General features: G+C 38.3%; 1 protein-coding gene across 1 annotated transcript in view; it reads right to left on the bottom strand.

Annotated features, from left to right (window-relative positions):
* Window positions 1-15,561, bottom strand: part of MALRD1 (MAM and LDL receptor class A domain containing 1) — a 481,748-nt gene that overhangs the window by 92,744 nt on the left and 373,443 nt on the right. Inside the window, 2 exon segments of the mRNA XM_043509412.1 lie at window positions 1,386-1,587; window positions 12,126-12,283. Of these exon segments, the coding sequence (XP_043365347.1) occupies window positions 1,386-1,587; window positions 12,126-12,283 (360 nt within the window).

Genomic DNA, 15,561 nt, shown 5'->3' with positions numbered 1-15,561 from the left:
CACAGAAATGTTTAAGGAATGACTGAACTTCATGGAAATACCATTATTTGCATGCAAACAATGGTGTACATGTGTGAATAAAGATACTTGCTATTTGTGCTGAAAATCTCCATAGATGTTAGTGGCTGAAAAAGAGGTAGTACAGTATCTTGCATATACTTTTTTTTTATATTGTATTGTATGATACAGTACACTGGCATAATAAATAGTATTGTAGGGCTTTAGGATGTAAGCCATTTTTTGCATAGTTCAAGTCACAAAGCTTTTGTAGTAGAAGTTCAAGATCATAAATTCTCAAAGAGCAAGGCAGCATGGTAAATTTGTTATGTTGCTGAGATAGTTTATGAAGAGATTTCAGAGTAGCAGCCGTGTTAGTCTGTATTCTCAAAAAGAAAAGGAGTACTTGTGGCACCTTAGAGACTAACAAATTTATTAGAGCATAAGCTTTCGTGAGCTACAGCTCACTTCATCGGATGCATTTGTTAGTCTCATAAATTTGTTAGTCTCTAAGGTGCCACAAGTACTCCTTTTCTTTATGAAGAGAGTAAAGATAAAAGAAAAACCATTTACTTTTTAAAATAATTGAGAGTGACTTCTGTGCTCATAAAACTATTCCATCCCAAGCTAAAACCTTGTCTGATTGTTTTCATCCTGGAGAGAATTGTTACAGTGCAGCAGTGATAAATCCCTCTCAAATAGGGTTCAGAATAAAACACTAACAGGCCTTCAATTATATTGATACTGTCGGGGGCTGCTATAATTACAGATTTATTCAAATGTTAGTTTTAGGGCAGAATTGTCCTCAGAGATCCACATGATAAATATATTTATTCAGATATTCTTCTCTTCCTATATGGGTGGAACTTTTTTGATGGCAATGGGAAATCCAGACACATAGGGAAAGCCAAAGGACTAAATCAAAATCTGCCACATGAATCAGAAAGGAGAAATTTCCCCTTTACCTCCTACCACCCAGTTTTCTTCTCCAATGCAGAGACACACTGTCCTGTATTGTGGTCAGACTAAAAGTTTGTTTTCCATTCTACATTCTGATGGATGTTGTAAAATGGAAATAGTATTGTGCTTTTCTTTAAAAATAAAATAAAATAAAATAAAATAAAAAAATCCATGCAGTGGTATCTGAGATCTCACAGTTTTTCTCTATATTCTTCACAGGAATATATTCTTAACTGTGGGTTTTTAGATACCAAGATTGCAATGACTAGAAAATGCTGACTTTTAAAATGATGATCTCTTTAAATACTTTTTACTGGCTACTTCAGTTATTTTGGAACATATTAGTATCACAACATAAACTCACCATTGTAAAATGGTAAATGCCTTCATTTCTGATTGTGTTTCACAGTATTTGTATAATCACATACCTGCATCCATACATTCCAGGGTGAAAGAAATATCATCAAGAGCAACTTCTGTGAGCTCATTCCCTCCCACCTGAGTTTCAAATGTGACTCTGAAAGGACTGTTGCTAGAGAGAACCACATTTGCATATGTCCACCTGCTTCCTTTATTTCCACTTGAAGACCACATCAGAATATCCATTCCATGTTCTTCGGCAGTGTACACCTATTGACAACGAAACCCAGAAAATAAAATGTAATCAGCATGAAACTACAGAGAAGCACAGCTAGTTAGGTCAACCCAACAAAGATTGAGGGCTCAGCTGACTGGCTATGTAATACAGAGCCTTTCTGCTGTGGTTCATTACTTGGTTAGATATAACTGAATGTTGTGGAGTGGCCGTGGTGGTCTCAATCCAGTTTCTAGTAAACAAGAGTTCACATAACAGAAAATGCGGCCAGAAGTTATTAATTGGGAAACCCTGCTGCCAGCCTTGGACAGCATAGAAGCTGATCCAAAATCCATTTATGTCAAAGGAAATACTCAGCACAGAGGTTCAATTGACCTCTCAATCCCTCAAGTTGGTCCCTCTCTGTCTGAAATGAGGTGTGAGAGTATGTGAAGCTTTTAGATGTATAAACAGAGGACTGCAGCACCCAGTGGTTTCAATCTGGCATCTGTTACAAACACTTACAAAAAACACTTACACCCATTGATGCAATTTGCACTGCACTCAGCAATGGCAAATTGGCTCATATAAACTTAGTGATAAATGTCAGTGTAAAACAAAATCAAATATTAAAACAAACTACATGGAATGAATTTGCAGCAAAACAAAGCTACTGAACCAGTGCCACTCAAACACAACAGAAGAGCCCAATAAGTCTTAATATACTGTGATTTTTTTAAAGCAATTTTACTTCATCAGCTGCCCAGCAGGAGGCACTGAAGCATTATATTTTTGGCATCTCAGATTGCCAGAAATTGTGTGTATCACCTTTGGGCCTGATATTCCACCACTCCAGAGCTCATTTCCCAACCTAGGGTCCCTGATATGGCAATGAAATATAAAGAAAAGCAAAAGAATGAGAGCCAAGAAAATTCTGAGCTTAAATCCAGGTTGATTAATTGCATAACCTTCAATAAGTCACTTGACCTTCATGTCCCCCAACCAATTCAGTTGGATAATTGAGTTAAAAACCAACCAGGACCTTAAATCAGATACTTTATTTGAGCTTTACTCCATAAGAATATTGAGACAAAATGTTATCAAAGCAGATGTTTAGTGAAACAGAGTCAGTCGCTGCTTCCAGCAGCTTTCTGCAGGTGTCTATGTTTTAGTCATCTTTAGATCAATGAAAAACTGGCTGAGGAATCGAAGTAAATATCTATGTTAGGGGCATGCTTCAATGAGATTGAAATGGGCAGAACCAGTGGTAACTCCCACCTGCTTGGAAGCCTCTACATAGGGGAGGAACAAGTCCTTCATGCAGCTGTTCTTGTCAAGCATCAGTTGAAAAAGTCAGGTACTCACTGAAGGTGAAAGAGTGCTTGGTGGAAGGATCTTAGAGCTTTCTTCTGAGGGCAATTTAAGAAAAGAAATGATAACCAATAGGGTGAAAAATGATGTGGTGTTATTCCCTGAGGAACAGACTTCACACTCATAGATTCAGCAATCGTTTCACTGGATCCGTTTGCCACCTCCACTGTCATGACAGAGTATGTCAATGAATATCTTTCATTTCTAGCAATGGACTGATTTGACTAGAACAAAAGAGACACCAAACAAAACTGAAGTGCATGTGTGTATTATTTATTATATAAAAATATACACACACGCACCTCTTCGTGAATAGATGAGGGAAACTAAATATAAAAAGGCTTCTCTGACAAAGAATTGTTCTGAAGGAGGGGGAAAAAAAGGCCCACTTGGGTAGCGAAGGATGATCAGAAGGCAGAAAATGTGTTGGTTGTTCCCCATAGCATTTCTGAGATTTAATCATTTATCTTTTTCCCAGGACTGTACTTTCTTATTGTCAGACTAAATATATTTCTACATCTAGTGCTGAAGGGAATTTTTAATGATCAGGTATTTTTATACTTTCAGTTTCTTTATGGTTTTTGTTTGTAACCTCTTTCTTCTTTCAGCTACCTCTTTCTAAATTTCAATTTGTAGACAGGCAGGATATATGCTAACTTTCAGAACAACAATGCAAATTCTGCTCCTTGGCTGATATAATCATAGAAATATAAGGCTTGAAGGGACCTCCAGAAGTCATCTAGTCCAACCCCCAGTGCTGAGGCACGAACAAGTAAATCTAGACCATCCGTGACAGGTGTTGGTCTAGCCTGTTTTTAAAAACTTCCAATGATGGGGATTTCACAACATCCCTTGGAAGCCTGTTTCAGAGCTTAACTACCCTCATAGCTAAAATGTTTTTTGTAATATCTAACCTAAATCTCCCTTGCTCAAGCCCATTATGTCTTGTCCTTCCTTCATTGGACATGGAGAACAATTGATTACAGTCCTTTTTATGGCAGCCTTTAACATATGTGAAGACTAATCAGGTCCCCCGTCAGTCTTCTTTTCTCAAGACTAAACATGCCCATTTTTTTCCCTTATAGGTCAGGTTTTCTTCATTTTTGTTGCTTTGTTCTGAACTCTCTTCCATTTGTCCACATATTCCCTAAAATATGGCATCCAGAATTGGACACAATATTCCAGCTGAGGCCTCACCAGTGCTGAGTCTAACAGGATAATTACTTCCCTTGTTGTACATACAACTCTCCTGTTAATACACCACAAAATGAAGTTAGCCTTTTTTACAGCTGCATCACATTGTTTATTCCCAATTTTGTAGTTATTCATTTGATTTTCCTTCCTATGAGAAGTACTTTCCGCTTGTCTCTATTGAATTTCAGACCAATGCTCCAATTTGTCAAGGTCATTTTAAATTCTAATCCTGTTCTCCAAAGTGCTTACATCCTCTCCCTACTTTGTGTCATCTGCAAATTTTATAAGTGTACTCTCCACTCCATTATTCAAGCCATTAATGAAAATATTGAATAGTACCAGACCTAGGACTGATCCCTGCAGGATGCCACTATGGCATCCCTGTTTGACAGCAAATCACTGATAATTACTCCCTGAGGCTGATCTTTCAGTCAGTTGTGCACCCCTTTATAGTACTTTCATCTAGACCACATTTCCCACTGCCCTTCTCCAATCTTCTGGGACCTCACACATCCTCCAAGAGTTCTCAAGATTATTGCTAATGGTTCTGAGATTGTTTCTGCTAATTTCTTTGGTACCCTAGGATGAAATTCAACAGGTCCTCCCAACTTGAGTATATCTAACTTATCTAAATATTCTTTAACCTGTTCTTTCCCTACTTTGGTTTGTGTTCCTTCTCCGCTTGTTGCTAATATTAATTATGTTGAGTATCTGATCACCATTAACTTTTTCAGTGAAGACAAGCAAAATAGCATTAAACACCTAGATGTCGTCAATTATTAGCTCTCCTTCCTTGCTAACTAGAAAATCTACACTTTCTTTCATCTTACTCTTGCTTCTAATGTATTTAAAGAATCTCTTCTTATTGCCTTTTATGTACCTTACTAGGTGTAACTCATTTTGTGAGTTACCTTTTCTGATTTTGTTCCTATACACGTGCTATTCTTTTGTATTCCTCCTTAGCAATTTGTCCCTTTTTCTACTTTTTGTAGGTTTCTTTAATGACCTGAAAATCAAAAAGGGGTTCCTGGTGGATCCATATTGGCCTTTTACTATTCTTCACCTCAGTAGCCTAGCCAGCCTCTACTAACTCAGGATCTAGAATCCCAGTCTGTCCCTGAATTTTAACTTCTGCCTTCTGCTGCTTTCAGTTCTGGTGTGGACAAAAGTAATGTCCTCTGGGACTCAGAACACAGGCTTTATTTTTTGTGTTCTGGCTTTTAAATTTTAATGGAGAAGTATCAGAGAGGTTTTTTGGTAAAAAATTCAGATAAGAAAAATCCTGCTTTGATGTACAATAAGTTCCTAATTCTACACATTTCATATGTGGCTCACGATGGCATTCCTACAGCTTGAAACTGTTGGAATTCCACTGAAATCAGTGGAGCAATGCTAATGTAAAGCTGGAGTAACCCAATGGGGAGCCAGATTCTATGTTTCTTAATGTAGAAATACCTGAATTTCCCCGAGGAAGGACAGTATACTGGGCAAGGCACTAAAATGGGATCTGGGAGATCTCTGTTCAATTCCCAGCTCTGCCACAGTTTTCCAGTATGGCCTTGGGCAAGTAATTTAATCTATCTGCCCCAGTTCCCCATCGGTAAAATGGTGGTAATAATACTTCCTTTCTCTAATCCTTTGTGTGTGTAGACTGTAACCTCTTCAGGGTAGAGACTGTCTCTTGCGATGCATTTGTATAATCCCCAGTGCAGCAGGTCCCATTCTCAGTTGAGACCTCTACAAAATACTATAACATACATAAATAATAATTGAAAAAGTTTTGATTTTGGTTTATTTCAGCAATTACTCAAGAGGTTCAGAAAAATGTGAACCTCAATTAGCACTCTGTTTCTTTACTTGTAATGTAGGTGTTACTCTCTCCAGGGTAAGTGGCTCCAATATGTCCATAGCGAGTGAAGAGGATAACTGACAGATTGCAATATTGCATTCTTTGCCAGAGCCTCCCTCCACAATAAGAACCAAATGTGTCTTGCAGTTCAAGAGCTAGATGCAGTCTCAGTCTTTATACTCAGTGTACACAGACAGCACAAGGATGAGCTTTGAGGGACTCACAGAGCACAAACACTGCTTAAGGCTAATGTTGACAGTCATTAGCCTCTGTACAGGAGGGAAGTGGAGGAGGGACAAAGCAATACTCCTCCCATTCCATACCACCCAGCTGAGATGGACTCATACAGGGAGGAGCACAGATAGTACCCAGTACAGAAGAGACACTTTGGCCCATATTTCCCAGACCCCTAGGAAGAATTATGCTTGCATAGTGCTCAGTGCCTCAAGAGACTCTAGCCCTTCCGCATACTGTGAGTTGTGCCATAAAGGCACACACTAGCCCTGTGTGTCCACAGCTGATTATTTAACAAGTGGAGGGATGAAAGGGGATCAGACTGTTGCCACTATAAACCTGGATAGTGAAAGTACAGTTCTCTAACTACCAGGTTTGGGAAGGGTCAGGCTGTCACTGTGCTTCTGAGAAGTCAGTCATAATAATTTAATTATTGGCAGTTTCTGGTTTGCATCATTATTTAAAATAAGAAACAAACCACATGTCTGGCACTAGCTAGTCAATATCATATGTGTTTATTCTCCACTCCATGCTGACATTATTTCTAGGCGGTTTTGTAAAAATGCCCATCTCACCTAAATCATCATGGACAATAAACCAAGTGAGAGAAATCAAGTTAGCATTGCTTTTATTGCAAAATATTCCTTATGAAATGCTTGAAACTGAAGACATCTATTAATACATAGTACATTGGGTTTTTTTTTAAGGACTCTACCATTTGTAGATCTGTGAGATGAATGTGTCAGTGAGGCTCTGCTCTGTGATTCTTAGTTCTTCCGCAAAGTGCCTTTGCACCTGGTTCATTTGTATTCTGGTGTAAGAATTGAATTTTTTAGCAAATCCCATTTCTTTGTTTTACAATTTTGACTCAGTTTTAATTGTCTGAAGTGTGCACTTCCTGGCAGTGGTTTGCTAATTCTTTTTTCACCAACTATAAATTTTTGAGAGAGGGGCACATACTTTTGAAAGTCAAGTGAATGTAAACTGCTACTCTTATTTTTGGCACCAGCTGCTGCAGCACACAAGGCTCTTCCATGCCTTCTTGAAGGCTTTTAAATATATATATATTTTAAATAACATATTATCTTACCTGATTGATCTTACCTGACTAACAGTTGTCATGATGGAAGAGTCTGTATTAATTATGTGATTTTCTGTATATCTGAGAACCTGGCAGATCTATAGGTTGCATAGCAAGAAGTGTGCTCTCAGGTGACTATGAACTAATTTTATAATCTCTGATTATTCCTACCATACGCACTGTATTCTCCAGTCATGGAACTAGGAGAACCTGAGTCTTGTGAAAGGCTACCACACATGTTCATTTTATTGTGAGCCACAACCCAGTTTTAATTGAAAAAGTTGACTTTAATTGAAAAAGTTGACTGTTGACTTTAATATAGAATGATGACATGTTGTTTTGTACCACATCCTTGCAAGTTCATGTCTTCAGACTACACGTCTTTTGTTCCACTGTAACTGGTAGTATATCTTTCTTCCTCATGCTGAATCAACATGATTTAAAGCAGTGCCTCCTGCCAGACTGTGAGAAGTGGGACCACTAAAACACTAATACAAGATGTGCCAGTATACAGAGTGAACAAGAATGGCAGGAACTGATATAACATTATATTTGGGGTTCACAGTGGGAATCGGATTCAGGTTCTGCCCTTCTGAAGGCCTAGCCTCTTCCTTACTTCCCTGAATATAACGTAGTGTAGAACATCTGATTTGCCAAAGTAAGCACATTAATTAATTAAGCAAAGTTCGCTGATTACATTGTCCACCACCCACTATAACATTGAAAATACATTGTAAAAAGTTGTTATCCAATGTCTGTTAATTTTTTAAAATAATAATAGTAATGCAAAACCCATTGGTCATTTTTAGTGAATTTACTGCATCCTGGTTCATAGCAACCTCTGCTAACATTAACTGCCCGAACAAGCCAGAAAGTTGAAATATTGAAACTATTGTCACATGGGGAATTAATTTAGTTTTAACTCTCCTTATTATGACAATGTGTGGAAGAAAAGCTGAAGAGGAAGGAAGTTGAATAGTGAAACTGTAATTGCTTTACTCCCCTCCATACAGATAGACTCATATGGAGCACAAAGGACTGAAGAAAAAACTTTAAAAGAGAAGCCAGCTGTTTTATGAGAGACTGTGCTTTATATGTTGGTTTCTCCAAGTTCTCTCCTGCTCTGCATAAATTTGGGTAAATAGCTATCCAAATCTACAAAGAAATGCATTGTTTTTATTTGCACGGGTAAAGTAATGTAATTTAACTGAATTGACCTGAAACTACTCCTGTGAACAGAGAAATTGCCATACTAGCTTAGACCAGTGGTCTGTCTAGTCCAGAATTATTTTTCTCTCAATGTCTACTACCACATATTTGAGAGGAAGATGAAAGAAACCCCATACTGGACAATTATGGAACAACTTGCTTAGACTGAGATACCTGTTACCCATCTGAAGGTCTAGGCCTCTTCCTTGTTTCCCTGAATGTAACATACTGTAGAACTTCTGGTAGTTGAAGATAGCGTTGGCTAATACCCTGAAGTATGAGGGCTTATCTCCCTTATAAATGTTTTATCCTATCTAATGCAATTACTTTTATAAACATCTAATTAATCATTTTTAATACTACCTAAGTTCTTCTCCTCAGTGAAATGAAATCTTTTGGCAATAAGTTCCACAAGTTAACTATGCATTGTGTAAAAATGTGTCTGTTTTCAATTTTCCCTTTTCACTTCCATTGAATTTTCTTGTACTATAAAGGGTTAAACAGGATCACCCATTGTGCCTCTCTTTACCATTCACTATTTTGTATGACTCTAACAAATCTCCTCTCTAAACCACAGTCCCAGTCTTTTAAATCTGTCTTCTTCTGGAGTATCTCCATGACTTGAGTCACTTTAAACTCCCATCTCCAGACTATATCCTATGAGATAGAGTAATCAGAACAGAGCAGAACATTTCAGGTGGTGGATGTACCGTCAACTCTCATAATAGCATTATAATATTTTCTCTCATTTTGCAGACATCCTAAGATGATTTGCTTTTTTTTTTTTTTTTTTTTACCTCCACTACAAACTGAGCAGAGGTTTCCACTTAGCTGTTCACAGTGATTGTTTGATTTTTTTTTTCCGAGTGATTACAGTTAATATCCTTTGCCTCTTAAAAAAAAAAAAAAAAAAAAGCTTGCTGCTGAATCAGATCACCTATTAGATGGCACGAGGGAAGGACACAATCAAGGATACATTGTCTTCAGTGTGCAACTTTTTCAAGAGAAAGAAAATATGTGTATAATTTCTGGTGGACTAGTTCTGTCTGTTATGAATTTTACTGTTATGTGCTCCCACATAAAAGGCCTAATCCTGAAGGAGATAAAGCACATAACCATACTCCTGTGCAGGACTAAGATTTCATGTTTATGATCCCTATGTAGAATTGTGGCCTAAAAGTTTAACTAATGTAGTTTAATAAATGATCACAGAAATGCAGGTTTTATGTGGCCACCTGCTACCTGACTCATAGGTCATATATTTTGACATACGAATTACTTCTAAGGGCTTGTCTTCACTACCAGGGTAAGTCGATCTAAGTTACGCGAGGTTTCAGAGTAGCAGCCATGTTAGTCTGTATTCGCAAAAAGAGAAGGAGTACTTGTGGCACCTTAAAGACTAACAAATTTATTAGAGCATAAGCTTTCGTGAGCTACAACTCAATTCCGATGAAGTGAGCTGTAGCTCACGAAAGCTTATGCTCTAATAAATTTGTTAGTCTCTAAGGTGCCATAAGTACTCCTTTTCTTTTTAAGTTACGCTACTCCAGCTACATGAATGATGTAGCTGGAGTCGACGTAGCTTAGGTCGACTTACGCCGGTGTCTTGAGTGGTGCTGCATCGATGGGAGACACTCTCCCTTATCAAATTATCTTACTGTTCTTGGGGAGCTGGGGTACCGGAGTTGACCGGAGAGTGCTCTGCCATTGATTTAGCAGGTCTTCACTAGACCCAGTAAATTGACACCCGCTGCATTGTTGATCTCCCTGGTAATGAAGACAAGCCCTAAACATTTACATGACTGAAAACTTCAGTCCAACAGAAGTTCTCTATAAAAATAAAAGTATAATCTGGGGCTTGCACACTGTAATGTTCAGGAGACATGTAATTAAACAAATCCCAGCCTAAAAATGTAAAATCAAAATACTTGAATAAAATATTCAGAAGTAAACACTATTTGCCTTTTACCTTAATATAATCTGGATATTCACAAAGTACAGAAATTGCTGACCTTTATCTACAACTCTTTTTCTCAATTAGCTTTACTACGCAAAACATAAAGGAATGTGTGTGTGTATGCACACACACATTTGTAAGTGGTAAAATAAGAAGGTGGCATTTGATGATGGAGAGCAGAAGTTTAAAAAGTTGTTCAGAATTACAGAACTGTAACATTTCTGTATAAGAATTTCTTAGAAGTTCAAGCTGAATATCTGAAACTAGTATCCCTGGAGACTGTACAGCTGTGAGAAATGTTTTTGTTTAATGCTTGGTATAAATGCTCAGTTAATGCACTGATTTTTAATTATTTGATGCTTCTGCCGATTGGATATTACATAGTTTACTGGTGGTTATTATTATTTATTTTTTGTGGCGCCTAGAGGCCCAATTGAAATATGCACCCCAATACCTATACATTGTGAATAAACATAATAAGAGACAGTCCTCTGCCCTGAAGAGCTAACAGTCTAAATAAGACAGAAAAAAGGTGGAAAAATGACGTAGTATAATTCCTATTCTATAGATCTGGAACCAAGACATAGAGACATGAAGGCCCAGATCCTCAAAGGTAAATTGATTTCAAGGGAAGTTAGGAACCCAAATACCTTTGGGCCTAAGTGACTTGCTCAAGGTCAAACAGGAAGGTGGTACCAGAATGAATCAGTTTTAGAACACTGGCCTGCTGCCTTCCAGATTCCAAGTCAACATGACCGTCTTTCCTACCTTCTAACACATGTTTTAGACAGCTAAATTAATCTGTATTGAATTTTGTTTCATATCACATGTAGTATGACTGACATAATCTCTATTTTCACATTTCCAAACTGACAAACATACACACACAAATCTGGCTTGAGTCAATAAACACATTACTGTCTGACACGTTATTTGTTCAGTGGGTTATGTGAAATGAGCTGATGGTCCCAAGCCAGTTTATAGACACATGATAACTAGCATTTTTATAAGCCGGCTCAGGAGAGAGGGCAAAAAGACTCACCCCATTACCCTTAGAGGTAGGAGCATTAGGTAGGCTTGAAAAACACTGCCAAGGCATTTTCATGGAAGCTTGCACTATCACTCTCCACCTTGCATCTGTTCTATGAGTAAATAGTTTATGTCCAGAGCTTTTAATCTATTACCCTTCATGAGCATTAACATTCATATTTTTAAAACAATGTTTTTCTTTTTAACTGTGTATAGCACGTTTCAGGATTAGTGTGTTATATAACTTGGAAATAGCACTTACTTTATGTTGAGGATAGAAGCATGCAAAGCAGAAAAGTCTTGCTGTTCAGTAAGATTGGTTGCAACGACCGGACGAGTTTCTGACAGTGAGACTCACATATGTACTAATGGCATTTCCAGTGAAATTAGGACTAAAGCAGAGTGGTCAGTGTTGATCTTGTCAATACAGAAAGATTGGGTAAAGAACCGGCAACCAAACAGAGATTAAACAAAGCTAATATAACATTTGCAATTTAAACCATTCAAAACACGAGAAACACAAATATTGATAAAAAAGAAAAGGAGTACTTGTGGCATCTAAGATGCCACAAGTACTCCTTTTCTTTTTTGCGAATACAGACTAACACGGCTGCTACTCTGAAACAAATATTGATATCAGATATTTAAATAGAAATACTTTTTCTCTTACCTTTAAAGTTCCTGTTTGCTTGGAATCACACAGCCAGAACCAGAACCGGACTCTACACACTCCAAGGCTGGCTGGGAAGAATTTTGTAGTAATTATCCTTGCCCTATTTCCTTCCTGCTGGGCAGATGAGTTGACATACAGAAAATGTTGTCCATTACCTTAAAATGAATGAAAATGTTCTTTGAATACTACTTCATACTTAAGAGAATAAGCCATGATAGATAAGTAGATAGGTAGCTACTTAGATAGTGAGAGCAATAATGTATCTTATCAGACCCAAATATATATTTACACATAGGCCAAGGGTCTGATAACAGATGTATATATTATTAACAATACATATTTTACAAATTTATTCCTTAAACCCTCCTAAAGCCACTTTTGCTATTCAGCCACCACCTTGGCCCTAGCTCTGTTGCAAACAAAAAAAAATTACTAGAGGTGGACTGAACACATTGGGAATGTTCAGATCTGAATGCAAATTCATCTCTAAAAGAACCATTTTTTTCTAAAAAACGTTTGAGATAGTGATGTCTATATGAAAGTCATTGTTCTTTTGAAAGGGTTTTGCTAGTACTAGAATTAACAGTAGCTCCAAGTTATGTTACCTGTAAGTTCTTCTTGGAAACAGGGGAAACTTGAAGGTTATTGGACTGTCTCAGGGTGACTGGCTGCTTTAAATGAAGTAGGTCCAGCTCCCTTATGCCAGAACAGGTGCTCCCATTTTGGCCAATTAAGAGGATGGGGCAGAACTGGGGGTTATAAAGAGCCAGGGTGTTAGTTGGGGAGCAGGGAATGCCCTGTCAGGGGCTTCCAGCATCCCCTGCAAGGGGAGGCAGTAGGAACCTGCTGGGGGAAAAGACCTCCAGGAGAAAGCCCTGGGAAGTGGTGCTCAGTTAAAATAGCCTGGAAGAAGTCCTGAAGTAGGTCCTGAATCAGGAGGGACTGAAAGGGACAAAGGGGAAAGTCCTCTGGGTGAGCTAAAGAACTGTTTTTTGTAAGGTTTTTGCCTGTGTTTGGAACATACAATTGCCTGGAAAAGAAACTCTTGGTGTGGCAGTGGGTCCTTCATGGGCTGGAGACAAGCAGCACCTTACATGGACATAATTCACTAAAAGATTTAAATCTTTACCATTAAACCAGAGATGTAGCACAGTACATTAACAGCTCTGTGGAATATGAATAACATGACCATTGTCTGGTTTTAAATAGGTCTGATTCCTTTTGAATGCACTTACTCTTTTTTTCTTTAGAGTGGCTTTCTCCCTTGACAAATCACACTTACTCTCTTTTCTAGAAGAGAGTATATTGATATTGAAATATTGGTAATATTTGATCCTAGGATAACTTAATGACAAACATTTCTCATTTTCATAGAATCATAGAAGATTAGGGTCGGAACAGACCTCAGGAGGTCAGCTAATCCAACCCTGCTCAAAGTGGTTGTAAGATGTCAGTAATCACTACAGCTTTATTCCAAACACTTCACTTCCATACAAACATTGCCTCTAAAATATAGTGGCCACCACAGAAAAGCCAGTTTTGCCGCCAGCTATCACACAATGGCATCTGATATGCCACAGTAGTCTCTTTTCTCCGGAATAGCATTGCACTAGCAGTGTAAATGGGCCTTAAAATGGAGGTCAGTTATAGTTACCCTCACTTTAGAACTTCTTTACAGAGTGGTGTAAAGGGCTTTAGTGTGATGGAGAACTCAGGTTGCTATCTCTTAGGCTTCATTACCGGGGTGATCGACTGCAGAGCGCTCTCCAGTCCGGTACTCCAGCTCCCCAAGAAGAGTAAGGTAAGTCAACCAGAGAATGACTCCCATCAATGCAGCACAGTCAAGATAACAGGATAAGTCAACCTAAGCTACATTGACTCCAGCTACTTTATTCACGCAGTTGGAGTAATGTAACTTAGGTTGACTTACCCTGGTAGTGAAGACAAGCCCTCAGATGCCACTCACTATGTACTGTTGTCACTTTCCTTCACTTGACTTCTTAATATTGATTGTTGTAAAAAATTCAATCAAAAGTCTAAAGGACTATTATATAAATAAAATTCACTTTTGACTTTGGCTCATGACAAGGTTGTTGTGAGCTTCATAGCGGTATCAGCTCCTAAAAGACATGGAAATGACTTTGCACCAATCAGTAGCTACATTTTACATAAACATATTCATGAAATAACAGTAACACACAATGTGTAATTATATAACCTTCCGAGTACATTTTTTTAAAGCAACAAACACTTTTTGATCAAGCAAGCTCTCTTAAAATCCCATTTTCAAAACATTTACAATGGCTCAATTGCTCAGGTAAAACAAACTATCTTTGTTCTGGTGGTAGCAGTGAGGAAGGTCAGGGTAATTCTCCTCTAGAGGATAAAATTCAGAATTTTTCAAGTCAAGGAATACACGGAATACTCTTTCTTGTTTAAACATAATCAGCTACAAGCATATTCACAAAAAGAAAAGGAGTACTTGTGGCACCTTAGAGACTAACAAATTCTATTTGTTAGTCTCTAAGGTGCCACAAGTACTCCTTTTCTTTTTGCGAATACAGACTAACACGGCTGCTACTCTGAAGCATATTCAGAATCACAATAGTAGTGTGTCCCGGCCCTTAATGGGCTTTTCTGAACCTTTTGGTACATAATTGGCTAACAAGTTGCAAAATCAAATTGATAGGTTCCCTGTGAGTTTGGAGAAACTTCTAGGGTGATTACAAGTAGATTAATCTGGTCTAATTAAGACAGGCTTTTAGCAATAGAACAATAAGATTTTCCCTAGAAGGAGGGCTTCACTATCCATGGTGGACAGTTTCTCCAGTGATGTCTTGTATCATTTCAACAGTCAGGAGTACACCACCATGCAGTAATATCTATTTCTCAAACCAGCACTCTCCCTACCTTAAAGGTGAGCTTGGGTCCCATCTGCCTTGTGCTGGCCCCTGCCAAGATACCTCACATTTGAACTCTTGCTGGTGTGTGGTTGAATTTGGGGCCATCCAAATTCCAGTTTCATATGTTCTGGGATTTGGAGTATTCCAAACTCCATTGTGCACCAGATAGTTGAACAATTCAAGTGTGAGGCATTATGCAAAGGTGAGGAATAGGTGTAATGCAAATGGCCTAGAAGATCATGGTTAAGGAACGTGGAGCTGGGGTTCTTCAAAGAAAATGGTGATAATAGAGGATGGAGGAGGAGGCATGGAAGAAATATTGGAAGGAAGAATTAATAGTCTAGAGGGGGAGGCAAGACCCATGGAGAGGACTAGTGAATAGTAACATACACCTATTCCACCCCATCTCACACACACACACACACACACCCTTGCCAAACCTTCCTAGATACCCTAGCGACAAGCATGCCCAACCAGTCCCCTTCTCTGGAAATCCCAAACCCTTCTGCAGCCTCATCACAACTCTGGTT

Source organism: Dermochelys coriacea, chromosome 2 (genome assembly GCF_009764565.3).
Source record: "Dermochelys coriacea isolate rDerCor1 chromosome 2, rDerCor1.pri.v4, whole genome shotgun sequence".
Classification (NCBI taxonomy): Eukaryota; Metazoa; Chordata; order Testudines; family Dermochelyidae; genus Dermochelys; species Dermochelys coriacea.
Note: the sequence above shows the minus strand (reverse complement) of the source record. Positions and strands in the feature narration are given on the sequence as shown.